At 45.7% G+C, this 27,844-nt stretch overlaps 1 protein-coding gene across 1 annotated transcript; it reads left to right on the top strand.

The window, feature by feature from the left end:
* TTC9 (tetratricopeptide repeat domain 9) lies at nt 1-27,844 on the top strand. Its single transcript, XM_055716813.1, has 3 exons — nt 1-526; nt 21,317-21,499; nt 26,696-27,844. The coding sequence occupies exons 1-3, from the start codon at nt 157-159 to the stop codon at nt 26,773-26,775; spliced, it is 633 nt and encodes a 210-aa protein (XP_055572788.1). The 5' UTR covers nt 1-156; the 3' UTR covers nt 26,776-27,844.

Genomic DNA, 27,844 nt, shown 5'->3' with positions numbered 1-27,844 from the left:
CGGGCTGCGGGCGGGGGAGGAGGAGCGGCGGCCGCCGGAGGATGGGAGCGAGCGGCGGAGCCGGGGAGCGGCGCGGGGGCAAGGCCGGCAGCGCGGCGGCGGGCGCCGCGGCATCGCCCGCGTAGGGCGGCGCGGGAGCCGGGCGGCGCCGCGGCCATGGAGCGGGCGAGCCCGGCGGCGGGGAAGCTGAACGCCGGCGGCCGCGGGGCGGGCGATGGGCACGGCCCCGCGGGGGGAGCCCAGCCGCGGGCGGCGGCAGCGGCGGGCAGCGCGGAGCCGGGCGAGCTCATCGGGCGGGCGCTGGATTTCAAGAGCGAAGGGGCGCAGTGCTACAAGGACAAGAAATTCCGGGAGGCCATCGGCAAGTACCACCGCGCCTTGCTGGAGCTCAAGGCGCTGCTGCTGCTGCTGAGCCAGGAGCCGGCCGGGCAGCGCCCTCCCGCCGCCGCCGCCGCCGCCGGGCTCAGCGAGGAGCAGCGGCAGGCGGTGGAGGCCATCGAGGTCGACTGCTACAACAGCCTGGCAGGTCAGCGGGGCCGCGGGGCGTGGGGCGGCGGGTCCCCCCTCGACCGCACACACCTCCCTTCCCCTCCGCAGAACAGCGCTGCATCGCTTCTCCGCTCGTTTCGTCGCCCTCCCTTCCGCCGCCTTCCATTTTTATTTTCGGTCTCACGCTCGGCACAGCAGCGCGGCCGGGCACGGCTGGGCGCCCGGCTGCCTCGGGGAGCGCTGGGGAGGGGGCGCCCGGCCAGGCCGCCCCTTGCGCGGGCTTCGGCTGCGGCCCCCGCCCTGCCCGGCCGCCCCGGCCGCTCCCCCGGGAGGCAGGTGATGGGCGTGGGGCGCGCGGGGCGCACTTGGGGAGATGTGGCTCGTCAGCCGGCCGGGATTGCATGCTGCGCTTCCCCTCAGCCCCAGATGTGTCCTTCAGCCCCTCCGCCACAGCTGCCGTTCTGGTGCCTGTAATTACCAGTAGCACAGAGGGAGAGACTCCTGCTGCCACATCTCGTGTAAGCAAGGGGAAGGGTTTGGGCGCTGCTGCAGTAGCTCCAAATAGTACTGGATACAAAAAAAATGTTGGCCTCTTAGCAAGGAAAGTTGAAAGCGAATGCAGCGCTGGCTTCCCACTAACTGCCGGTCACCACGGCGGTCAGCAGGGGAGCACGCCCTTTGCTCCCTGCCAGCTGGTAGCAAGTGCTGCAGGAGGACGGAGGGGAGGGCTGGGGGGGGGGTTAACTACTTTGTTAGTCTGATTCTGAAGTCCTTACGGAGCCAGAACTCCCGTTGACTTCAAGGAACTTCACCCAAGCGAGAACTGCAGGATCAGAGGTTATTTTTGGTTCCTAGCAGCGCATGGATTTTTTTTCTTTCCAAGCCTGAAAGCGCACCTCTAAACCAAAAACTTGTGCCTGGGTACATACAGGGAAGAGCACGTTCATAACCTGGACAAGGTGCACAAACTAACAACGTTAATAAAGTTCTGCTGTTTTCCAGAAGGATGAAGGGTCACTCGTTGGCCTTTCTGTCCTTGAGGGGGAAAATGGCAAAAATCAGGACATTAGTGTGTCAGCTGTCACCATCACTTGGCTTTGGGCTTTCCAGACAGAGTTGGTTAGATTTGTTTCCTGTTGCCTAGCGCTAAAAAAGAGGCAGAATAAAGCGAATGGTTTGAAACACCAAGCCAGCATTTCCTCTTGTCTTAATATATGCCAGTCTGTTATACCTGACATGCCTTTTGGGATGTAATGGGGGGCACAACTTAGCCCCCTTTTCATCTTGTTTTCAAATACTCTTCCCTCAAAAGCCTGTTGAAATTGCATAGAGGGAGAGGCAGGTGAGATTCCTGAGCAGTACCACAATTGCACAGCTGTAATTTTGTCTCTCCAAATTTCTGTTCACAGGTTTATTAAAACCTATTGTATTTGGCAAGGATCATTTAGATTGGCAGGGTTATATACAAAGAGCCCATAATACTCTGAACAGTATAGCTTGGTGAGTTCCTGGGCTTGAAAAAGTACTGATGAGCAGTATCTCTGCTAGGCACCGATGAGATGTGGTAGGTAGAAGGTAAATGAAGTGGGAGGGTTGGATGGGATTTGCTTCTGTGGCACTTTCTGCTGAGTACACAAGTTCCACTTGCTAGAAATGTGTCTGCTCCTGCTGACGGAGTTGGCCTGTGTAATGGTCATCGTCCAGCTCATTTATTTACCATTTGGGGTTTGTGGGGGGAATTTTTTTCACGGTTGTTTATATTTGATCTTGTCAGCAGGATCAATCAGTGTGAGAAACATGCTCCATCTTTAACCTAGATTTGAACAGATTTTTTCCTAAATTTAACCAGCGTGAACACAGGAGGAGATGAGTATAATTAACCCTGGAGTTGCAAGCAGTGCTTTTCCTGAGATAACCTCACAGCAGGTCAAGCTGTCATTTTACACAGACAGTTGTCACGTGTTTTCAGTAGATGGCACGCACAGAGCAGAGAACAGCATTTTTCTCGGAAATGTGTGGCTTCATGTGTGTCTGCAGAGCTGTCTGCAAGCAATTTTAAAGAAATGCCCTGCACGTTGGAGAGGGGAGTGTGCAGTTAAACTGAAATTGCAGCATTGCTACTCCTAGCCCAGTCTCAGAGCTCCCATTCTAGCAGGAGGATCTGTGAATTCGTGTCTGAAGAGAAGGGAAGAGGGGGGATGAGTTTCCCCAGCAATGCCATAATAATTGGTATACCTTTCTAATAGCAACTTGAAGAGGTGGAGCAGTGGGGCTCTATTTTCTAAGTGTGGTGCAGCGGAAGCCACCAGTTTCTTTACACAGTGGGTGCTAGCGGAGGCACCAGCACATGCTGTTAGAGCTGAGGTCAGTGTTACTTGACATGGGGAGGACAGGAGATGCATGGAGTTCTGCTTCTACACACTGAATGAGTGCCTAGAGCTATTTTTAAAATAAATAAATCTGCATAGTGCAGAAAGCATAACAGGAGTACATGTTAATTCTAGAGAAAGCAGTTTTTCACTTAGCTCTGATATATACCCGGTAGCATTAGCAGCTGTCATCTGAGTGTCCTTATTAGCAAGTTCTTTTAGCACCTCCGCTTACTCTCTAAGCTTGGCATTTATGAAGCCCACCTTGCTTTTGCACTGTCATTTTGCATGTGGCCACCACACAACCACCTGTCAGAGATGTTTTGCATCACAAATATAGATGCACACACACACAATTTCTTGTTTATTTGCAGCACACCAGTCAGGGGAGAGCATCCACTATAGGTAAATAACGCACTAAGCCAAGTAAGTAGGTGAGAAATATACACCCAAAGGGGATTTTGGGCAATCTCATGGGCGAAGGCTGGGGTTGTTTGGTTGGTTTTTTGAATCTGACTGATTACATGAGTAAGAACATGTGGGCAAACACTAAACTGTTCAGTGCCTTTATTGCTTTGCAGAATGTAAATTTAGGCACAGCCATGCACACAGATTCTTGTTTAGCTCCGCTTCTTTTGTAGAGTATGTTCAGCAGGCAATTCTCATACTGTGAGGTGGGGTGGCCAGCTCTTGTATTTAATCAGAGCCCCAAAATATTCGGTGTGTTTTCTAAGGTAGAACTGTGTAGCACCCCCACAACCTGAACTATTTAGCCCATTTCAAAGGATCCCAGATCTGCTGGGTTTTAAATTCTTGTGATTTTTTTTTTTAAATATTTGAAATCGGCCTAGGATTTTCACCACTTGCCATTGGCAGTGCTGTGCACATTTCTTTCGCTAAGCTGCTAGCTAAGCTTCAGTTTAAGCTCCAAGAGTTTTGCCTTAAAGGGACTCCTCCTCACATCTGCAGAATCCAGTGCCACCATGTTCTTACACAGGCCTGCTGATACCTCTCTGCATTTTACCACAAGTCTCTGGTAAATGTCACCAGACGCAAGGGCAGCAGCATGGTCAAGGCTCCCAGAAATTGCTAGGGTAGGCAAAGAAAAAGCCTACCAGCAGCATAGAGCCTTGCAGAATGAATGCAGGGTTGTAAGGCAAACAGTCCGTTCTTTATGACTCACTGACGGTCTCTGACCTTGAGGAAGCCACTTGACCTCTTTTTGCCTCTCTCAGCTCTATTGAAAAAGAAAGAACAGGGACCACAATCTCATCCTGATGGTGCATCCAACTGAGTTTCCCCCAAGTCAGTGGTCTGCGTTCTTTTAAAAAAAGGTGAATGTATGAAGAATGCCTGTGGAAAAGCAACCTGGCCAAATATCCCTCAGATCTTAGCCTCCTTTCCCGTTCCTACAGCATCCTTGATCTGGAAGAAGCTTATATGCTTTATGTACTGCATGCAGGTAGGGATCATTTACCTACTGCAAATGCAATCATTACCCTCATTAAACACAATTATTATTTTATTCCAGCATTACTGCCTAAAAGTTTACAGGATCAAAAGGACTATGTCTGCTCTGCAGAGAGAAACAAGTCCTAGTCGTTCCAAAGTAGCGAAATACCAAGGGTAAGCATAGTTTTAAGCTCTTCTGGTGAGGGAGTGTTGCAGTGTGATAAGCAAACCTTTGTTGGTTTTCCGAAACACGCGGAAATGCTAGAGCTAATCCTGGCAGGAGAAACAGAACCAGAGGGAGAAGTGGGTATACGAGGAGTGGCACTGGGGGATCTGGGTTTCCAGTTCCTCTTCCGTGAGCTAACCAGTTGTGTTACCTTCACCAAATCTTTCCATTCATTGAACCTCCGTTTATCCATCTGCGTTTATGATGTCTTGGCAGTACTGTAAGGCTTTGTTAATTACATGAATGTAAATTAAATGTAATGTGTTTATATCCCCTTTCAGGTATGTTTAGTTTACTGTAGGAGTCTTGGCAGAAGGGCACACATACCTGCACAAAGCATTAAAAAATGTAGCCATCCAGGATACATCTCAGCTTGGATGATGAGGTTTGGCCTCCTATGCCGGCAGAAATGTGCACTGGTACCATTCATGACTATGCGAAGGTCATAGCGACAGTCCCACAAAACATGGCACTTCCAGCAGCGTAGGAACCTCCTGGCAGCCTCGGGCTCTAGGCTGGGGCACAGGTACTACCCCCAACCATCACCAATTGCGCAGACTTTGGCGAGTAGTCACACTGAGAAATCCAAGTAAAAATATTTATAATGCTTAATCCAAATAAAAATATAACTAAACATGAGAAAAGCTGGTAAAACTTGTCTCTACTGACCACCCACTAGGACTCCTCACAAGGAGTCTCTGCTAAAATCCCACCCCAGTATATAGCCATTAACAAGCACAGACTCTACCAGGACACATGGTGCTGTGGGTGTTAAAACAGTTTTGGATTGTTGCTTGATGTGAAGTTTTTTTTATGCGCTGCATCAACAAAAAACACCCTCTGTGAGGATGCCGTGTGGTGGGAAAGACAGCAGCACAAACAGAGCAGGATGTGGTCTGCACTTTCGTGGTTTGAGGGTGGAGTTACCCAGCACTCTTGGTTTAGATACATCTACCCAGCCAGGGTGCATGGGAATATCTTGTTTTACAAGCCTGATGCACTTACTGCTCCAGGTAGGTGCAGCTGCAGCAGAGAATAAACACAGATGACTATGTGTGGGGTTTTAGTGATAGACCCAAACCCTGACATGTATTTAAGAAAGAAATGGGGTTTGAAGCCGTTGTCATGAATTAATCTTTAGAAATACTCAGTATTTACCTATTTCCTTTTAGGAGATTTACCTGTTTCCTTTTGGAGAAAAAAATTCTCCCTCTTCGTGGAGTTTCTTGTGCATTGAAAAGATGGGATGGAAATATATCCAGATGCTGGGGGGTGGGAGGGAGGAAGGGAAAGGATGGCAAGGTGCCACCAAACTTGGTTTAAGTGATGCACGTCTGACAGCATCTCTCTTGCTGAGGCAGGAGATGCATTTTGCTCTATATATGTCACTGTCCTTCCCAAGCCTTTTCAAAACTTGAGGCTTTGGGGGGGGGGGGGGGTGGTGTTCTTTGCAGCCACTTCTACCACCTGTTTAATTCCCATTGCATGAGGAGAAGCCTGTCCCAGCTGACCTTGTCATCATTTGCCTGAAAAAGAGTACTGAGAAAGCATAGATCCCCTGGCCAAACTGCGCAGAGGAGCTGCAGTCTTGGTGAATTCAGATACATCCAAGTCTAGCTACTGCTTACCATGGGAGATGAAGCAAAAGACATCAAAAATCACAAAGCTTCTTCAAGAACAGAGCAGTGGTTGATTTGTTTACCTAAAGAGTACTGATTGTTCTCTACCTTGACAACACTGGTATATTTTCTGAGAGTTCTGTAGTAGCACATCCTGTCAGCTTTACTCCATCCTCTTCTGAAATGCTTTCCTAGAGTTTCCTCCAGCAAAAGTCACAATGAGTCACACCCTCTTAGACCTCCACAGGAGGACTCCTCAATTCATGGAAATGAGTCAGGCACAGCACATTTTCTTTCTCTGATAACCCATGGCAGAAGCAACAGCTGGGAGCAATGATCTTTATCCGTCATAGCTTGATGTGCCAGAGCTCTCATCTGTTACTGTCCATAGGCAACAGCTAATGTCATGATCTTTACTTCAAAATCCACTCCATTCTCCCCACTCTCCAGTATTCTTGACATGCCGTTGCCCTGAGGCTTATAGGCTGGATCGCACCATCTGCTTCTCCTTGGCTTTGTCCCGTGCACCCGGTTCTCCCATCACGTTTCTCAGCTCAGGAGTCAGGGCTGCTTATGCAGTCTGTGTCTTTACCCTTCGAATTCCTCACTCTCCCAGATGCAACACAGCTACGTTAGACTTTCTGACCTCCCAGACAAAGTCTGTCCCTTCCCAGGCTTCCGCCATCTCTCCATTCTGCCAGTGAGGCCCTCTCATCCCCTTTGTTCTCATACTCTGCTGCACAGCGCCTTGTGCCTGATTCCTTTGAGGTGATTTTTCCTGCAGTATATTAGTGCAGGTTGGACCTTCTTGCCCTTCCTGGCTCTCTTCAAGGTCCATCTCTGCTGTGACACCTTTTGGAAGCCAGTCAGTTGGTGCTGGTTACCTATTTATGTATAAAAAGGAGGAGCACCTTTCTGCAATGGTGTGTACATGTGCAAGCACATGACTATATTCTGTATCTTCACATCCTTTGTCATTCACAGTGATAAAATTACCAACTCTTCAGATCAGGGGCACGAATTGTAATACATGCCTGTCCTGCGCAGCCATGATCACAACTTTGCTCATCACAGCAGCACATACTCATCTTGAAAGCCTTGGGCTGTGTAAGTCACCACCCCTGAATGGTTCTGCAACAGCCTCCCAGCCAACAGGAGTCATGGGAAAAAAGGCAATCTTGTGCTGTTTGCACCTCTAGCAGTTGTGGATCTGTTTGCCAAAGAATCCAGAATTGTCTGACAAGCTCCTGACTATCACAACATCTCAGTCCTATTCACTCAGATACACCGTGAACAAGGCATGAACTGCAACTCTGTACGTGTTCCTAGGTGCAGAGAATAACCACCCTTACATTGCTGCCTAAGCCCTTCAGGATACAGGACACTGTTGGTTGCAAGGCATTGTCATGAATTAATCTTTAGAAATACTCAGTATTTTTCTTTCTCCAGCACATCCATGTTTGACAGGTCAAGTCTGCCCTACTAAAGCGAGTACTTTCCTAGCCACTGCTCAGTATTCCCTTTCTTTCTTCAGTAGGCGCACTGCCCATTGCATTTACTTGCTGCCAGTTTAGGGGGCTGTCATGTAGATTGTTCTGCATCGATGGCAACAGCAACTCCTTTCGTATCAGAGTGGCAGGCAGCAAAACTCTGCTAATCTGGCCGTTGATCTAGTTGCCTGGGAGCTGCTGGAAAGGAGCAGCTGGGTCAGCTACCAGAGCCGCCAAACCAGTGTTCCTCAAATTTTGATTCCAAAGATCCTGTGATGCCCCGATTGCAACTGTCAGTTTTCACACCTTGGGTGTTACTTTAACATGGACACATCAGAGACATGTAAACAGCTCATTACCTACCTGAGGAAACTCAAGTGAGGTATCTATCTTGCTATAAGTCATCTTATTCTGTAAAGCAAGGGGGTTTAGGGCCCTCTCGGTAGAAATTCGCTACCCATCTGATGCATCTGTAAGGCTTAGCCTGACATGCAAAAACTGATTTCAAATCAGCCCAGCTGGACGCTGCTTATCTGAGGTCTTTCCCAACTTGAAAGACTTCAGTCTTGACTCCAGCCAGCAGAGCTGTTTACTACTACCTGAAGCAGGTGGAGAGGAGAATACAAAACAAGCAGTGGGGTATCCTTGCCCTGCACGTTCCCCAGTGTAGCATGTGAGGGAGGAAATTTACTCCTGGAAGCAAATAAAAAGCAGAGGAAGTGTCTGGGACTTAAAAATTTATGTCAGACCTTTAGTGCTTCCTTTGGCTATTCCTGGGCTGATGTGACTAACAAATGTCTGCCTCCAGTGCGCTGTGCTGTTCCTACAGTCGCCATCTAATGCACAAATTCACCCTGATATGAAAAGCATCTTTATGATACAAAGAAGGATCTTTCAAGCAGGAAAGAGGCTGTGAGAATTCACATTGCTCTGCCCTGTGCCCGCTTCCAGAGAGGGAGAGGGCAGAAAGATTGTGTTTCATCCACACTTTCAGGGAATAAGTCTGTGGAATGGCCACAGCCTCTCCCAAACAGGAGCTGTCCAGGGAGGTCATCACCCCATCCAGAAGCAGAATGATGAGGGAAGGAGTCTGTTATGACGCTCTGGAAAATCATTGTAAGTCAGCCCTAGCCATTTTTCTGTAAAGGCGCCTTTTTTCTTGTGTAGCGTTTCAAAATGAATCAGATCAGAATATCTGCCCCATGCTGTAGCAACGATTCGCTCATCAAACAGCATGGTGCAAAGTTAAGCCTCAACTCCTTTAGTCACCATATTTTTTTAATACTAGCATAATTCAAATCCTAGATTACTATGCTCTTAAATGCTTTGCAGTGATTAATTGCTTAAGACATGTTAGTGCATTCATGTTGCAAGGAAACCAGAGCAGCATAAGATCCTCACCTATACTGGAAGTACAAAGAAAATGTAGTAATTTTCCTTTTTACATTCTCTGACTACTGTGATGGAGTTCAAACTGAGGCAGCTCAGGAGCTTTGCTCATGGGGTGGGGTTGGGTAAATTAAATTCATAGTTTAATACAAAATAATTTTTAAAACCCAGGGCTGATTAACTTGGACTACAGTGCCAGAAGGTATCATGGAGTTAAAGAACCTAATAAGGTTAGAAAAGAAGGCTTAGACACATAACTAATCAGAACATTCACTGCTGTATTAGGATAAAAACTGTAAAGCAAGTATTCCATTTTCATGCTTGAGAACCACTGCTAACTGGTTTGGATTTACGAATAAATTTCTCTGAGATTTCCATTTCCCTGTCCACAGCCATGTCACATAAATGACTCAGTCATCCTGTGATCATCTAGCATATTCACATCCTTTTCCTCTTTATAGTTTCCAGCTCATGAGCTCACAAATTCTAGCAAAACTTCTTTGTAGTCCCAAAGAGCACGGTTTTACATTTTGTATTGCCAACTTCCACCCCAAATAAATTTACTGCTGTGTTCTTTTTATGTCACATTGTCACCCTTGTGCCTTTTGACAGTACCTTAGAACTTCACAGTCAGTAGGGCGCTCCTACTTTTACAAAGGGGCATTAACAAAACACTAAACAAGCTCAACTCTGAAATTAATTCCTGAGGTATTCTACTGGTGATTTCTACTTACAGACCGATACTCTTGTCAACAGAACCCATTTCGGCTTCTTTAGCCACGACATAATTATTCCACTACATCTTCACCTTCCCTAGCTTAACCAAAAAGACACAGTCAAGACAGAGAATTGTATTATTGGCCTGATTCAGTACAATGATTCCGGTGTTCCTGGTGCCTGAAAACAAGTTTTCTACTTGGGGTGGAAGTTACCCTCCACGTGCTCCTGATCAGACACACAGACTCCTACCTCCTTCTTCCACTGCCAGCAATGCATTGCACACGCATGGTTTGTGAAGGGGGTGGGAATGATCTGAGACCTTTATCTGAGACACTTTACCACAGCTTATATTAAAGAGAAGACATCTTATTAGAGGACTGGCTTATGCTCCTGCACAGTTCATACCCTGACTTTTTCAAGCAAATAATACACTGAATTGTCCCTCTGGTCCTTTGTTTTCAGCCCGATTTCCAAAGGAAATGAGTCATAAGCATGTATGTTTTCCATCAGTCCCCTCTCAATAACTGTCAGACCTGTTGGCCAGCTAGATTTGATGGAGAAACAGATGTCTCAGTGGTGCTAAGTTTATACAGTATAAAGGGAGGGCAGGCAAGAGGCAAAGACACGAAAGGCCCAGCTGCACGAAAGGGTGACATTGAAGTTCACTTTACATCGCCTACCAAAGCTCAGCCAGCTGCCACAGCCAGGGTTAGTTGGCTGTGTCGCTGACAAACCGCTCTCCTCTGTAAGTTTGTTTAGAGCATTCTTTAAAGGAAAACAAGGTTGAGAGCTTTGTTTTATACCTGTCTGTCTTCGGTTAGAAAACAGTTGACTTGGGCATCCTCTGCCTATTTGATTCTGTCAGCTGTTCTCTCCATCGCTCCCACAGAGACAGTAAAGGTTTTTCTGTATTTCAAACCGTTATTAAAATGGAAAGGCTTTGGGCTACACTGGACCTAGATAAAACATGTGAATGGGTTATCATTTTAATGAAGGAAATGTTCTTCCCTATTTGACCTCTCCATCTTGCCAAATGAGTCTTTTCAGCCAGGGAGAGTTCAAGGAAAAACCAAAAGCATTTCAGTCCCTATCAATTATAGATGGTATGAATACGCAAGGAGGTGGCCCCAGAGACAGCCTGCTTAGCAGACTCTGCAGCTGTCAGCTCTTTCAGGTGTCCTGGAGGTGAACTGTGAGCCACCACAGGGCACAGCACACAGATGTTGTGGAGCCACGTCATTGTGCCTTGTTTGTGGTGCAGGATAAAGTGCTAGCTTTCAGCCTAAATTGAACATGCTGCAGTAAGCCAGGCTTGAGGCAATGCACAACTGTCAGTGACTTCATTTGAGAGCCTTCAAGCTGTTCCAGCTGCATTTCACAGTACTGCTGTCAGTTATCTGAACCACTATGAGCAAAGGATACTTTACCCTTCAGTAGAGAAGGCAGCTTGAAATCCATCGCTTCCTCCAAAATGTCTCCGTACTTTAACAAATCTCCTCCTTGTCTCAGATGGGTTTAAGAAAAAAAACAACATTCCCTTAAGACCTTAATTTCACTGTGTAATATATTCTGGTAAGAATAATAAAATATTTGATAGCACTTGTTAGAGTTGGACTGCTGCTGAATTCTAGGCACTTACCAGATAGTTGTCACCATCTGATGTTCCTGATCTCTGATAAAATTCTATGTACTTTTGCCTTGTGAAAATGGCTCAAGAGATGAGATTCCCCCAGTGGGTGGCAATAGCAACAGGGAGCCAGACGAAAGGGTACGATGCAGAGAAGGTGCCATAGTGAGAGAGTAAAGCAACACAAGGTGAACAAAAGCAAACCATGAGGAAGAGGCGATGGACCAAACAACAGCTGGAAGAGTAGATCTGAAGGCCAAACTTATCCCAAGTCATATCGACTAGGTGGATGAGTACTGATTTTAAAAGATAATGACAGATCAAAGATTACTAGATAAAGAGGAGGAGGAAACCTCTAGGGGATTTAACCTGGCAGATTAACAGTAACAGCCTTGGCAAAAACAAACAGGGATGTCCACCTCTTCTAATGTGGCTGCAGGAAGAGCTAGTATTTATAGCTATTATAAAATCAAAATGATCTAGTAGTTAAAAGTTGACTAAAGCTTTTGCTCTACCAGTGCTTTGCTCAGACTTTGCTCCTACTTCTCCTGGCTGGGAAAATCAAAGGCATAGAGATTAGAAGATGCAATATGAAGATCATTTTCACCTTAAGCGCTTTATTTTGGTGGGATAAAGATTTGCTGTTACTCAACTGAGAGCAGATTTTGGCTTGAACAAAAAAACCCAAAAAACAAGAACAAAATTCTTGTTTGCTTGACATCTAGGTTTTAGCTACTTCTTTAATATTATCATAGCTAGGAATTTTCAGTAGAGCCTTTGGTTTTGATTTGAAGGACCAGTAACTATTGGAACTGGTAGGTCACAATACTTTTTCAAAACAGAAGCTATGAGGATCATATGAAAAATTTGCTAAAATTCCTTGTTTCTCAAAGCTTTGATCCTTTGAAGGAAAACTGCAGTGTTGTATCACTGGATTTGTGACAAAAAAAGAAGCATAAATCACTACAAACTTGCCTTAGAGTAGCTTAAGAATCATTTCAAGATAACACTTCTAAAGAACTTTGTTTTTGAAAATTAGAAAGTCTGAAATAGGGGAACATAAACACACAGAAAAGGCAGAAATCATTCATGCCTGCTGTTACTTACATATTCACATCTGGCTAGGATGTTGCTCTGACAGGGCCTTCCGACAGGGATTAGCACTAAATGGCAGCCATCAAGGAGAACTGAAGACCGTTCATGCTCTGCGTGTTACAGAGCAATTAATAACAGGACTGCAGATCTGAACAGCAATTCCAGAGTCTTCTGCCCATACCCATGCATGGTACAAGGGTACAGATAAGACATATCCTAGGTAATATTTGCTTAGGCTGCTCTTAAACACTTGCAGAGCTAGGATCCTTCCCAAGTAGTCTCTTTCAGTGCGTCACTCTCCACTGCTAGAAAGTTCTTCTAGCTGAGATGTAAGCTCTCTTCTTAGTTCCCAAGTACACGAACAACAAGTTGTATCCTGGTTATACCCTTCTTTGCATTACAGGTGGGTTTTTTTCTTTTTACATGTATGAATGCTGTTAACTTACCTTCCCTCACTGTCATCTTGAAGGCTTATATTCTGACTTCTCTGAACCACTTGTTACTGTCAGGGTCCTCCCATGGATTACATCCGCAATTTATTTCAAGATTGGCTTCCAAAATGAGACACTGTACTCTCACGTGTCTGCCAATGGCTTTTCGTACATGCCAGTGTGCTTTTTTTTTTTTTTCATTAACAGTATAGCCTTGTTGACTTGAGCCGGTGATCCTCATCACTCTTCAGATCCTTTCCAGCAGAATTCTCCACCCAGCTGTTCCCCTGCTGGACTTACACAGTGGGGTTTTTTCCTGCCTAACTGTAGGACCTTTAACTTGCCCCTGTCAAATCGCATCCTGTTTTTATTAGGACACCACCAGTTTGTGGGGATCGTTTGCAATTCTGCCCATGTCTTCCAACTGAGGCCAGCTCCTCACATCTTGGTGTTTTCTGTGGATTGATGAGGCAGTCTGCAGTCTGTCATTTAGGCTTTTATTGACAATACCAAATACCATGGGGCATAGGACAGATCAGTGCAGAACTCTACTTAATATTGTCTTTCACTTTGTTAACAGAGTTAAGTCTATTCATTTAGACTGTGCTCCTTCAATCTGCTAAAGAAAATGTCACTTAAGTTTGTCATTTGACTAGAGTAAAAGCCAACATACGTAACATCTACTGCTTCTCCTTTAACTTCAAGATTGATTACTCTATTGCAGACTGAAGTGACACTGATTTGTTCTGACAGCTCACATTAGCTGTTACTCATCTCCTTGTTATCAGCCCTGTGCCCTCCAAGGGATGGCGATAGGCAGAGTCCTAGGGTGGGCTGCCAGCCACAAAAAGCCTGACAGGCAGGTTCAGCAGATCCTTTAAGAACTGCTAGATACATCTTAAAATGTATGATGGTGGAAGCATCAGCATACTGCAGTCACTACTACTGTCCCTCTCCTAGAAAAGCTAATTGGAACTGTGAAGTCAGGGTCTTTCTTCTGGAAGAGGTACGAAGGGCTCAGGAGCAGCAGAGAACTGAGGGAGACCATGCTATGTGTTGGAAGGAAAGCACGGCCAAGGTGGCAGGGTCAGGAGGAATGGTTGGTATCTGTCTACAAATGGAGAGGCAGGCTGAGAAGAAGGGGAAGGCAACTTGGAAGACGTGGCTTCTCTTTGTGCTCTCCAAACATTTGTGGATCCACACCTCATTTAGCATTAATCCCTCCCTACGGAGAGAGACAACCTGTCATACGGTTTGGATTTTAATTTTCCACACGTTTCTCCTCAAGCAGAAACATACGGGCATGTTTAGGCCTTTTTGGTACCTGGAGAGGAATAAATGAGAGCCACTGGCTGGAAAGTTGTATTGTCATTCTGATATTCCCTTTTCATCCCATTAAGGTTGTCCAGAAACTTGGAGTCAGCTGTTCAGATTATTGCCAGACATTATCAAGCTGTCTATAATTAGCTTTTTATTGGTGAGAAGCCAGAAAATCCTTTTTGTTTGCAAGCTTGGACTATAGAGAAAGAGAAGAAATATTTCATGGAAGAGATTGTTTGGAAACTGCAGATCCTAATTAGTGTCTCAGCCTAGCAGTGAAACTGCATGCAGCTTTTTTCAGGGAAAAAAAAGATGCTTTAAACATCCTCTTTTGAGGAATGCTGGATTGCATTCTTGAAAGGCACAGCACACATGGAGCTTTACCACCTCAGCTCTGTTCCTTGGTGTAGGCTTCTTACATTCCTGCATGTCATATTGGCTCCTTCTAGTGCCAATCTGGATTGAAATTTTAAGACAGGTTAAAACATAGTTTCAAAATTGAGCTGTGCCATCCACACGTAGCCTGTGCAGCCTGCACACTCAGGACCAATAACCAATACTTAAGAGAAATTTGGATAAGCGTTCCAGTAGTCCAGATATTTTTACGCTGTACATGAAAATTACACTAGTTTCAGTCCAAGCTGACACTTAATCCAAGATATCCCTTTACATTTTCAGCACAATCATATGGGACACATTTTAATTGTTTTATTTTAGAAGTTAATTATAATTTAAATTACTAACAGTGGACACCGTAAGCTCCATGCGCTTTCTGTAAACACCATTTACACTGCAGCATGGAGAGATTAAAGATACATCCATTAGTAGCATGGTTAGGAGATTGCTGTCTATTCCAAGACAAACATTATTCCTTTTTCTCCCCTCCTGGTTTTCTTTTTTCTGTTTCTTTTTTTTCCTTTTTTTTTTTTTTTGTTTGTTTCCTTTTGTTATATTCCAATAATTTTTCTTCCCAAACACTTTAATCAAACCAGAACTTACTACTATCATGTTTTATCTTTTCTGAGGAAGAGCATCTCTATGAAGGATGCTAAGCCTTCTGACATAACGGAAGTATGAGACTCTCCTAGCCTGTCCTACTATTTTGAGTCTTAAAGAGATATGAGAACAAAGCCTGTTCAATGATATATAAAGGTCTTAATCAAATGTCTGAATAAAGCCCTGAAGCAGTAATATCAAAGCATCAATCATATGTTTTCCAAAGTAGAACCAGAGCAAGAATACACACCATCTTCCTGCAATTTAAATAGATTGTAAGTGAGCTGTGGGCTGCTATACTTAGGGCAAGATCATATCAGAAAGTGAAGTACCTTGCAGAGTTTAGTTATGGTTATTTCTGGGAATGTCACTGTCAGTTTGTGAAATGCACATTGAATTTGTAGTGGTTAGAGTACCTAGCACTTGCTTAGGAGTAATAATCCACACAGGCTGTTAAACTCCAGTGGTGGAGTCAAGAACAAGTACAGTAAAGAGGGAATATCTACTTCAGGTTTAAGCAGTAATGGGTTTAGCTACTTCTCTCTGCTTTGCAACCAAATCAATCAATACAAGCTGGTTTTTACAGTCTAAAGGGTGGGAAACAAAGGTGGTTTGGATTCAGACCCTTTTGCATGGGTACATGAGTGGTTCAGCCACATGACTTGCTATTAGCTCTTGCACAGGACACATGCTCCAGCCTCCAGGGGGTATTTGCAAGGAGTAGCTTTCAGCGCTGCAGCCCAGTATCCCTTGGTGAGTATATCCAGCAGAGAAAAAGATGATTCAGAGCAGGAATACGATTGTGGTTAAGTGATCTGCTAGAGAGGCTGCTGCCATACACACCTAGGGAGATTAGGTTCTGCTTGGATTTCACGATTATATAAATGCTCCTCTTGGTCCCCAAGCTGGCAGCACTGCGTCTCTATGTCCCGAGCACCTTGTCCCAGACTCTAAACTCCTCTTCTACCCCCAAACTTTGTCTTCTCAACAGACCTCATCTCCCCACCCCAGTGGGTCTGTGCCTCTGTCCCCACGTGGCCCTCAGCTCCAGCCTCCTCCTTGCAAGAAGCATCAGTCTCCCTGCCTTTCTGTCATAACTGAGACAACCCCTCTCAGCTTGGTTTCCACTTTCTGCTCTTCTTTCTTCCTGTGACCAGTGACCCAATAAGAGAATTTTTTTGCTCTCTTAAGTTCCCAAATCCCCACTTTTTCCTAGATCAGATCGTGCCGGGGGTGGACTGAATACTCAGAGGATTTGGGTACCGAATTCTAAAGCACCTCTATGGAGTACTACGTGCAGTACTATACTGGTTTTATTTTCAGAAGGTTATCAGTTGCCAGCTATACATTACCCTGGGGATAACAGAAGGCACCTGCTTGACACAAATGATAACTGCCAGATTACAGTTTGCAAAGTGAAATGATGAGAGGGCATGAGACAAATCCAAGGAGACAGTCACCAGAGATCTTTAACAAGGGAAATATATGTTTTCCTAGCCTGTTTTTCCAAAATACCCGAACAGTCTTGGCTGACATTTTCCAAAAGCAGACATCAAAGGTAGACATTTCACATGGATATTTTAGTCCAAAAACTTAAAAACTAACAAAGTTATGAGCAGCTGACTCCTCCAGTGGAAGGCACAAGGCAGTCTTAAAAGTAGGCAGCACTACCGGCTTACCTGGGTGACGGAGAACTGCGAACAAGACAGGAGTTGTGAAATAGGAGCTTGCAACCCAAGATACTGCTGTAGGGCAAGAACATTTTCAACAACAGCAAATGAATTCCTGTTATGACTAACAGAGTGTGCTGAGCCCAAGGAACTTGCCATGGGGAAGGGATATGCTAACATTGCTTGCGCAGTAATTTGGCTCACTCTCTTAAGTGTTCTATAACATGGAGAGGTCTTGAGCCTTGCCTACAGCGGGAATTTAGCCACCGGTATAAACTGTGTCTGGAGGATTGTTCTGGCTCACAGATTTACCCTTTGGTGAAAATTGCCAGGTGGGCAAGGCTTTAGATATTGTTGTTCCAAATCTCCATGTTAAAACCTGTACATCCTACTTCCAGACCTAGTTCTTAGCTCAACCAAAATTAGCAGCCAGAAGTTTGGGCCAAATGGAGCTATATGCATAACCTGCAGAGGTATTCATACAGAAGAGGCTTCTCTAGTAAGATGCTAACAGACAGCTTCAGTTGAACTTCATTTTGAGGGCTCAAAGAACAGCTATAAAAGTGAGAAAAGCTGAAAACCAGGGGTTTTTTTAGTAAGAGACTCCAGGCACTTCTTTATGCAGGCTGTTAAAGGGAAGATGAAGGAGTGACTTGACCAGAATCTCAGAGTACCAATGCAACAAGGAAACACAAGCTTTTCAGGGTAGCAAAGGTGTGGCTACTAATTGCACCAGTGGCTGGTAATTGCAGCTAAACAAAAAAATCAGTATAGAACCATAGCGATGTTTCTTAAACAATGAAAGTAATTAACCTTTGGGAGAAAAGGGCTGTCATGGATCCTTTCTCACACCTATCAAGCCTAGATATCTTTTTGAAAGACACTCTGGAATTCAAAATTAAGTCAGGGTGCACTAAAGTAGAATCCAAAACCCTCAGCTGTCAGGATTTTAGTTACAACTTCCCCCCATTGCTAACCACCGCTACTGGTTACGATTAAAGGTGTAGATGTGTTTTATCTCTACAGGGGCTTTAATCTTTGTTTTGCCTACCCTTGTGCTGAACAGTGTCACACAAATTAGTTCTATTGGTACAGTTATCTACTGGTACCAAATCTGTACTGCACCTCTCCGATTGTTGCAGCTGATGGAACTGGCTGGCATAGATCGAGTCCACAAATTAAAACTTAAAAATTGTCACCCGATAGTTTAAAATGGCTTATTTTACAGCAGGCAGGGACTCTTCATGACCATGTGACATATATGGTTTCAAAAATTAGGAGTTACTTACTGCTTAAGCTGACACAGTAAATCAGCTGCCAAATTGAGAATGATAAGCAAGTATGATGGATAACCATCACAAGCTGCGGGAAAGCAGGACACCCTGCATTCTAGGCTGGAGACATGTAGCCACCAGATGCTGTATTACAATGACAAGACCTGCAGGGAATGGTTGACTATAGGTTTGCATCTGCATGTAAAGGGTACCCTTCTAATGGCCAGCAAGCTACTAGAGATGGTGCTGTGTGGGATCAAGCCCATTCACTTTCAAGAAAGCAGCAGCAGGAGCTTCATAAACCTCTCGATGCAGTCTGAGTGACGTCTGTTCCTCAGAAGGATTCACTGCGGGTGCATTATGAACTAAGAAGGGGGGTGATGAGGTGTTTGATGTGGTAAACACTCCCAGCCAGAGATGCACATGTCTGTTTAGGAAAACGTTTTCAAAACAATTCTCCCCTGACTGCATTAGGTAGGAAGTACAGGGATTCCATGTCTCTCCCATTTCTGAAAGCTCAATTACTAACGGCCTCAATATTTGCACAGAATCACAGTCCATTAAGATAATTTCAGTCCACCAAGAACTGAAAGCACGCACCTGTAAATATTTATAAGGGAGATACTCCCTCCAGGTTCATTTCCAGCAGCCGCTTCCAACGCTGGCTCTCCAAATGGCCAGCTCTTTTAGCAGAACCGTTTCCTGCACATCCATCTGCTCGCTTTGTTCAGATAAACACGTGTCTCTCCTGCTAGCCATGTGGTACTGACTTCTCTCTGCTTTATGCACGGTTAGTGGGGATGCCCTGCAGAATCTTTACTGTGAGTATGAGTCACAGAAAGAACCCAGCTGGATATCTGGAAGCCCATTTGGATTTATGAATTAGCTGGCTGTGGGAGACTTTTTCTTTTCTTTTAAACCAACCCATGAAGCAAGTCCAATATGGAATTACTGAGTTAATATACATGAATAGACTGCCTGTCATTTTTCACAGTAATTTCTGTGACTCGAACTGGAAATACCAAGTAGTAAATGAACAGAGAGACTGAAATCCAAATCCACGCCCCATCCCCCCGGCTGCACTGAAAGGCAGTTTCTCAGGACGCAAAAGGCTGGATCAGATTGGCAGAGTGCAGAAAGCTACTGCCACTGCTGTACATGCCACTGGTCAGCAGATAAACAAAGCAATCCCATTCCCAGGGCTGTGAAGCCAGCAGTAAATTTACACAACCATCTTTTTAATAGCTTTGAAAAATAAAGGAAAACAAGGCACAATAATTTCAAGCTCCATTAGAAACAGAGTGAGAAAAATCAATGTTTGACAAATAGGAAGGGACAAATTCTGGGTAAGGAAATTCTACTAAGCTTTTAGAAACATATGTGTTTTTTAACTGGCAATCAAATAGCAAGCGACAAGATGCTTTTGAAATACCTATGCACTTTAATAGCAGGAGCAGTTAAAATATATTGAAAGTCCATCATTAAGGCAAATGGAACGAAGCTCTCAGCAATTACTGCATCGCTCAACCAAATGTAGCAGCAGTGGGGCTAGTTCTGCAGTCCTTGCTCAACACATCTGTACCATCAGTTCCCTACTGGTAAAAAAAGCCTGTTTATGATTGTTCCCAGCTAGCTATTTAAGCTTTAAACACATACTTGGGTTAGGAATGTGTTCCATCCATGTTAACTGATGGTTAATATGATGGACATGATGATGACTTGGACCAATTTAGATCAGAAGGAATATGTGGAGGTCACCTAGCCAAACTGCTGCTCATGAAATATAAAGTGAGATACAGAAGGGGTGCACAGCTTACTTCAGGGGTGCAGGGGAATGGGATCCAAAACTGTATCATATGCCTGATGCAGCATTGTATCCTCTCAGGTGCAGGCTGCAGTTACCATGCGAAAAAATGAAGTCTGGCTATTCATTGGTGACACCTGAACCGTGACAACTTGGATTTCCAGGAGCAGTGAGTCTCCTTGCCAGAGACACACTGAGTAACACCACCTGCCATGGGAAATTTCTCTCCATGCCCTGGCACTTACCACTGCCAGCCTCTGAACTGATCCTAGCAGCAGCATCCTGCCTTACTTCCCCCTTCCCCAAATGGTGTCATTCCCAAAGTTGCCTTGGGTTGCAGCATCAGGTGGGCTTGCTGACAGCACAACTTTATGCATTTCCCCAAAGACTGTGGCTGCACCGTGTCCTATTTATGTCAGTGTTCCCAAAACTATTTTTAATGCCCTGTACACCTAGTCAAGTTTAGCCCACCAGAGTGAGCGCTACAGGAAGCCACAAACAGCTGTAGAGCATGCCCCCAGGATCTCCCCCTTTCCTCTTTATTTCTTTCCTAGTTGCGGGAAACTCACTATGGGAATTTTCTTCAGAAACTTGACATTCATGCAACAATTGCTCTTCAGCGTACAGCCCTCAGCATGCTGTTGCTTCACTGTGCTTACCTTTTCCTTTAGGAGGTCCGCAGAACTGACCTCTTGCAATGAGCTTGTGTTGCAACACCTCGCAGGAAGCACGCAGCCTGGCACATGTGCTCTCTCTCCTACAACTCCAGGTGTCTCTGGTTTGCTAGCAGTGCATTCTCTAGCAGAGCGGAGCCCCTTCTTGTTTCATATAGCAGAACTCCATACAGGACCTCTTGAATAAAAGACAATGACATATTATTTGCAAATGTAACAGCCTTAGATTAAGCCAAATACAAAATCTGATCCACTGTAGTCCCTCTTTTCCTTGTCAGGTAGGTGTGACTGCCTTTTTGTACTTTCCTGAGCTCCAGCCCTCAGACGGAGAAGTGATTTTACTACAGATGAAGCCAGTAGCTGCCACAAGACCATTCAGCATTCCCACTCTGTGAAGGGATGTTTATGTTCTCACACTCTCCCCCTCCCTGGAGCAAACACAATCCCTTCATTTTGCAATGCCAAAAATAGAAGCATTGGTATTTCAATTGCGAACAATCGGGTCTGGCAAACAATCCCTATGACCAGACCCTTTCTGAAACACAGGTCTGAGGAATTTCCCTCACCTAAGCTGCTCTTTTCCCCCATGCAGATTTCAGGAGCAGGGAGATAACACAGCACTAACGTTCTCCTGTGTCTGTCTGTCTCCCCATCCTGCCCATCCCCTGCAGCCTGCCTGCTCCAGGCGGAGTTGGTGAATTACGAGCGAGTCAAGGAGTACTGCCTCAAAGTGCTTCAGAAAGAAGGTGAGAACTTCAAGGCACTCTACCGATCAGGAGTGGCATTTTACCACCTGGGTGACTTCAACAAGGCCCTCTACTACCTGAAAGAGGCAAGATCCCGCCAGCCGACAGGTATGGGGAGGGGGAGCGGGGATGTGGCTTTGCATTGAGCACTTTTCATGAGCTTCAGCGTGTCCCTGGACTTGATTGTGTTGATTTCCACAGGGATGAGCATGACCCACTGTATCCTTAGCTGTACCCCTCTTCTACTGCCGAGGCTGCAGCACAACCTGAAGATGACAATATTGCTGGAATGCCATCTGTGTGGAGGGGATCCTGCCTCTCTTTCCCTCCCTAGTTTATTTTTGAAGAAGAAAGCGGGATGGGGAAGAGTGTTATCCCAACCATTACATTTCCTGACTGAGAAAAAGCTTTTTCCCCTTAGCAAAGCCAGGGGACTATTTGTAGACCTCAGTAGCCATGCCTTCCACCATCTCAGTAAAGGGTTAGTATTGTAGTCAGATCAGAGACAGACATTCACTCACAAAGCTTTCATCAGGGTGCTTCAACTTTCACTGTGAAATCAGCCACTTGCCAGTTCAAGTACCTGTCCGTCCATATGTCAAAACCCAAGATTTCATTTTGGGACAGCAAAGAAATTATGTATCCAAACAACTTATCCTTGCCAGAGCAACCAGCTTTACGCTAACCTCCTCAGCCTCAGAACAGGGGGTGGAAGGCCACAATGCAGAGATGGTGCTTTTATTTTTCAAATAGTAATGGGGACATAAAACCACGCTATGGCTTAAAACATTTCTGCTAAAAGAGAATTTTTGTAATACTCAAAGAAAAAATAAAGGAGCACAAGAAACCAAAACAGAAGCCATGTGCAAAGAAAACCTCACAGAGCAGCTCTTCCACCTGGATGTGAGAACTGGTCATGAAGCAGGAGCGAGCCTGGGTCCTGGCAGAGCACAGGAGCTGATGTTCATTGAACTAGAGGACGCAAGGGAGGCTGTCAGAGCTGGCTGTGCTTGATGTCCTACAGGCACTGGCTCTGCAAGGCTCCTGAGGTGGCTGTGCCCTGGAGGAGCACCAGGGAGGGTGTGCTTGGGGATGTGCTGGGATCTCCTTCCTCTTCCACCTCCCCTAAGAGTGCCTGGTCCCATCTGTCACGCTTGGTCATGGGCTCCAGGCAGTCTGACAGCACAGCTGTGCACCCCACACTCCCTGAGCAAATGTGCTTAAAAGCTCAGTTTAGCCTATTTGAGTTTGCAGTGTGCCCTTCTGCTTTCAGCCCTTGCCAGAACCAGGGAAGGGAGAAGCCTATGCAAGAGAAAAATAGTCAGTGGAAAATAAGAAGTTATCCCAACCTTGAGGGTCTGACTAGGCTCAAATTGAAACAGTCCTTCTAGCTGAACCACTTTGCTTCCATTTTTTTTAAATATGTATTTCTATGCTCCCCTCCTGCCCCGATACTATTTATTTGGTATCCCTCACTGCTTCTTGAAATAAATACTAATTTATTCAACAGCAACAGCTTCAAATACCACAGCTTGCTGCAAAAACATACCAGAAAGTGTCTCCAAAGGCCCTTAATGTATACAAAAAAACAGTTCTGGCCTTCAGCTCTGCATCAGAGACTCTTCCCTGTTATTGTTAGACCATTCAGGGCCATTATTCCACTGTTTTATTTATGATTATGGAAAACCTGAAGGGTATTCAGGGGGAAAGAAGTGAATACATACAGTAAGAAAGGATGTGACTGTTAAAACACAGTAGCAGGAATCAGGTAACACTATCAAGAATTATAATAATTATTGATATATATCAAAATATATTATTATTATATATCTTATTTATATAATATATATTATATATATTAACGAATATAACAAAATATATCAAGACAGGAATAAGTCAGTCTCTCCACTTTCAGTGTTTCCATCTGCAAAATCTGATTGTTTTTCTTTATCTGAGTTTTCACAAGGCTCACTGGTAAAAGCACTTGGACATTATTACAGTCATGTTCTGTGTGTTCTTTTTTTTCTAATAAGGATGTTTTTGGCACAAATCACTGGCAGTTACTCTCTTTGGTGGGGGAGATTTTAAATGGTAAAGGGGAATTAGCTAGCAAAGGGTTTTACTTTTCTAAAGGGCTGTCAGCACAGCAAATCCCTTATGGCTATTTACTGTCTGTTAAGGGTGAAAGTTCAGTTTGGCCTGATTTCTTACGCTACCGCCAAACAAAAATCACAAAAGCAGATGGAAATAACACAAGATAATTGTATAACTCTCCTCACCAAGGGAGAGGGAAGCCACAGTTAAGTTGTGCAAAGCATACATGCAGCCCACCCTGAACTCTGTGTCAGAGGCTGGTGCAGCACGGGCAGCCAGATGGACACCTGACCTTCCAGCCTTGCTCAGCTTTTTCCCACTGGTGGGGCCACATCGTCAGGGTAGGTGCTGACTGGGATTGAGGCTGAACCAGCATCTGGCCTGGTAATACCAAACACCCACAGCTGTCTCTGCTGGCCCCGCACTGAAAGCTCACGGTCAGACATCATGCGGGCTGCACGTACAAGCTGGATTTCCCATGCTGCATGGAGCTGGCTCGTGGCTGAGCTCCGCAGCTGCCTTCCTGCATCCCTGTCACTCAGAAGTCCTGGGAACAAAACCCAGGCCACAGTGTCTGCAAAGCAGATGGGCACCTGAGCTGTGAAGCTACAGGGAGGAGCAGAAATTACCTTTAAAATGGCAGAGGGCCACTCTGCACCAAGGACACAGGCACGGTCCTAACAGCCAGGAGACATGTTCCTATTGCAGCTCTGCCGGCATCTCTGTACAGGTCTGACCCCATCTGAGTTGTCCTTGCCTGTTATTTCCACATCAGCAGAAGGGGATCACTTCTTCCTCACTGAAAGATGAAAATCTTCTCTTCATTAACATTTACACGTAGCTTTGAAATACTGCTGCAGGCAGAACTAGTGTGGTGCAATAGTATTTGATGGAAAAGACTTGACAAAGACAGGGGCTCCACTTCTGTAAATGGAGTGCTGCTCTTATTATTCCTCCTTGGTAAGATAGGAAGGAAGGAAGCACAACATCCCCAAACATGCCCAGATTTATAACTGGCTCTCAATGGGAGCATCTCCCACCTTGCTTTGCCCCCAGCTTCCTGGGCGTGTGGCAATCTCCCAGGCAGGTGAGGCTGTGCTGCCAGCAGCTAGCTGCCTTACCCGCAAGCTAGGGGCAGCTGCCAGCCTTTCATAGCCCAGTTATGCACCAAACCCACCGCCACCCCCTCAGCCAGACGCCGAGTCCCTGCAAGCCTGGGCAGGTGGGATTCCCTAATGTGCCCTCCCAGCTACCACTTGCCACCCACGCCAGGCAGACATCCAAAGTGCAAACCGCAGCAGCGGGGACGGGTACCCAGACCACAGCCTGTCAAAGCCTGGAAAGGCACAGAGCAGAGAGATTGCAGGGTTGTGCAGGCAGCACAGCAGGGCTCTGCCCTGGCTACATGCCCTACCCTTACACCACTAGGAGCTGTTAGCCACCTCCCTGCCATGTGCACTGATTTTATTTCAGGGCTAAAATTGAGGGCTATGCCCTCAATTGAATGTCTACTCCCTGAGGCTGCACAACTGAAACCAATTCTGTTTTTAAGAAAGCTGCTTTTAAAATGTGCTGGGCTGGTATGAAATGCTGGTGCACAAACAGCCCAGGATGCTGGTGCACGTTGTCTGACAACAGCAGAAGTCCTTGGCTCATTAAGAATGCCCCAGGTGGGGCAAATAACTTAATCATTGAATCCCACCCTCCAGACTGACTAGGATGATGCAGTTGTACCTGCAGAAGACAGCAGGGAGACCCACCCCGCCAGAGACAGCTTGAGAAGTCACAACAGCATTGCCTCAGCCCATTGCTACCCCATGGCGTGTTTGTGGGGAGTTCTGTGTGAAGGGAAAGAGAACAGTCTGTCTCCCACTGTTTCAGCTGTGGCTGAGAGCACAATAGAGATGTCCCCTTCTCATGTTTAAAGGAAACTGCATCCACAGCTGCTTTGGTGGGTGCAATACCTACACTTGCTAGTGCTGGACAAGTTACTAGTAATTTGTTCATCTCTTTGAAAGCCAGGTGCTTCTCATTTCCCTAGCTGGACTGGAGCACATTGCTGTTTGGGTGAGGAGAAGACAGGATTGCCCTCTGACTGTGGACTGCAGTGTGCTTCAGATTAGTTTCTGAGGATCTAATGGCTTAAATAGACTAAGATGGCCCTGGCTGGCTGAGTAAGGCTGTGAGAAAACAACCATTTTTCAATCAATGCATAAGTGAAAGTGGCTATTTTTTTTCTTGCTTGCTTCTGATACCACATGGCTTTTGCTACTATGTGGGTGGCATGTGTGTGGGAAGTCACCCTCATGATAGTAAACCAATGTGATTTGAGAAAGGATTGACCATGAGTGCAGAATTGTGGGGTCTGTCTGGAGACACGCTTGTTTAGATCAACCTGTGCTTCAGGGTGAGCAGTTTCACTCATTGCTGAGGCCAGGTGGTAAAGCAAAACTCACGTGTGAGTCTCTGTTAAACCATGACACTGTGTCGATGCACTGAAGTACTGGAAGGAAAAAGAGCACTCAGCTTACCACTTGCTCAGTGCTGGGACCTCACAGCTTTCTGCAGGGATGAATTGGTGGTTCCCTGCCCCTAGGAACTTCATTAGACAGGATAGACCAAGGCAGTATGCAGCATATGACCAAAATGCAGATAGAGTGTCATGGTGGAAGGACTTCCAAATATGAAATTTAAGGAAAGCAAGGGTACAAAGAGAACATGAAGGATGCATTTCCCAATTCAACTCATCATAAGAAAATAAGAGGAGAGTGAAATAGGCTGTAAAAGGAATAGGAGGGCAAAAAGGCAGAGGATAACCGTACATAAAATGCCTTTAGGGGCTTGTATGCAGGCACGGAGGGAAGGGAAACCAGTGAAGGTGCTGTTCCAAAAGAACAGGCAGGGATGACCTGGATAGTTTCAACTGTGCAAATTCAATTGTGATGACCCAGAGTAATCAAAGAGAAGATAAAAACTAGCTGAGGCAAGATCATGCGCAACAGGGATGGCGAGCACAAATTGGGTCAGGTTCTCCAAAACCAAAGCTGCAGGGTTTGGTTCAGAGCACCTTTCAAATCATGCTGTTCCTGCAGGCAGTGTGGGAGCCGTGTTGCTCCCCGGGTGATGCACCAGGGATGAAGGTGCAATGTGTCTGTCTTCCACAGGGAGTTGTAACCAATGTGTGCGTACATGTGTGCTCTTTCCCTGCAGATACCAATGTCATACGATATATCCAGCTGACAGAGATGAAGCTCAGCAGGTGTTCCCAGAGAGAGAAAGAAGCCTTGTGAAAATGAAGCCGCTTCAGCTGAAGTGCCCAAGGGGGAACATTTCCTTCCTAGAAACTCATTTGGTGGATTTTCCTGTTTGCTCTGCCTCATCCTCATCTCCTCATCCATCCACTCCCCCTTGCTCTTCATTGAATCCCAGTTTTGAAAAAAAAAAAGAGACTTAGACACTGGATATAGCTGCTTGCCAACAGTGGTAATACCCCTTCCCCGTGGCAGGAGAGCACAATGGCTACAGCCAGCCTTGTTCCAAGACAGTGTCACACACCTGGAGTAGGCAATGCTGGGGGACCTTTCTGGTCCTGAGCTGACTGCCTATTACCTGTTAGGGAAGCAACCCCAGAACAACGACTTCCTGACCAGGCAAGCTGGAGACAGTTTCTGCTCTGAGTGGTCAATGGAGCTTGGAAGAGCTAAGAAACTAAGAGAGCTGCTGGTCATTTCACAGGGGATGGCAAATGCCCTTTTACCATCAGTTCCCTCTGCCTGCTTCTCCAGTGTGTGTTATCAGTCTCCAGTGAGAGCTCACATGCTCCCAGTCTAATGCCAGTGAAAACTGTTTCTAAACATCCTCTTAATGAAAGCACAGAGCACCCTACAAACCCCCTGCAGAGCTGTCCCAGCGCTGGAGAAGAAGGCTGTGGGCTACCACAGAACACTGAACGGACTGTGAAAGCGTGGTGTACAGTATGAGGGAAAAACTGTGAAATAATTCATTAAAGGCAAATAAAAATTATTAATAGGCAACAAGTCTAGGCATTGCTTTTCAAAGGGACCTCTTGGGTTCCCCGTGTCCAGACAGACAACATTGTCTAGTGGGGGGCAGCATGGGGTTGGGAACAAGAGACATCTCCATTCTTATCTTGCCTCTGCTAATGCCTTGCTGTGTGATCTTGGGCAAGTCACTTAGCCTCTCTGTGCCTCAGTTTCCCTATCTGTACACTAGGGATAATACTTCCCTACCTCGCAGGGGTGTTGTGAGGATGTATTAGTTAATGTTTGTAAGTAACAGTACAGTGATGTACAGTGCTAAGTATTATTAGTACACTGGATTGAGGTCTTGATTCTCCCA

This window comes from Falco cherrug, chromosome 7 (assembly GCF_023634085.1).
Source record: "Falco cherrug isolate bFalChe1 chromosome 7, bFalChe1.pri, whole genome shotgun sequence".
Classification (NCBI taxonomy): Eukaryota; Metazoa; Chordata; class Aves; order Falconiformes; family Falconidae; genus Falco; species Falco cherrug.
The sequence above is the reverse complement of the archived record's forward strand: the minus strand, read 5'-3'. Positions and strand labels throughout refer to the sequence as shown.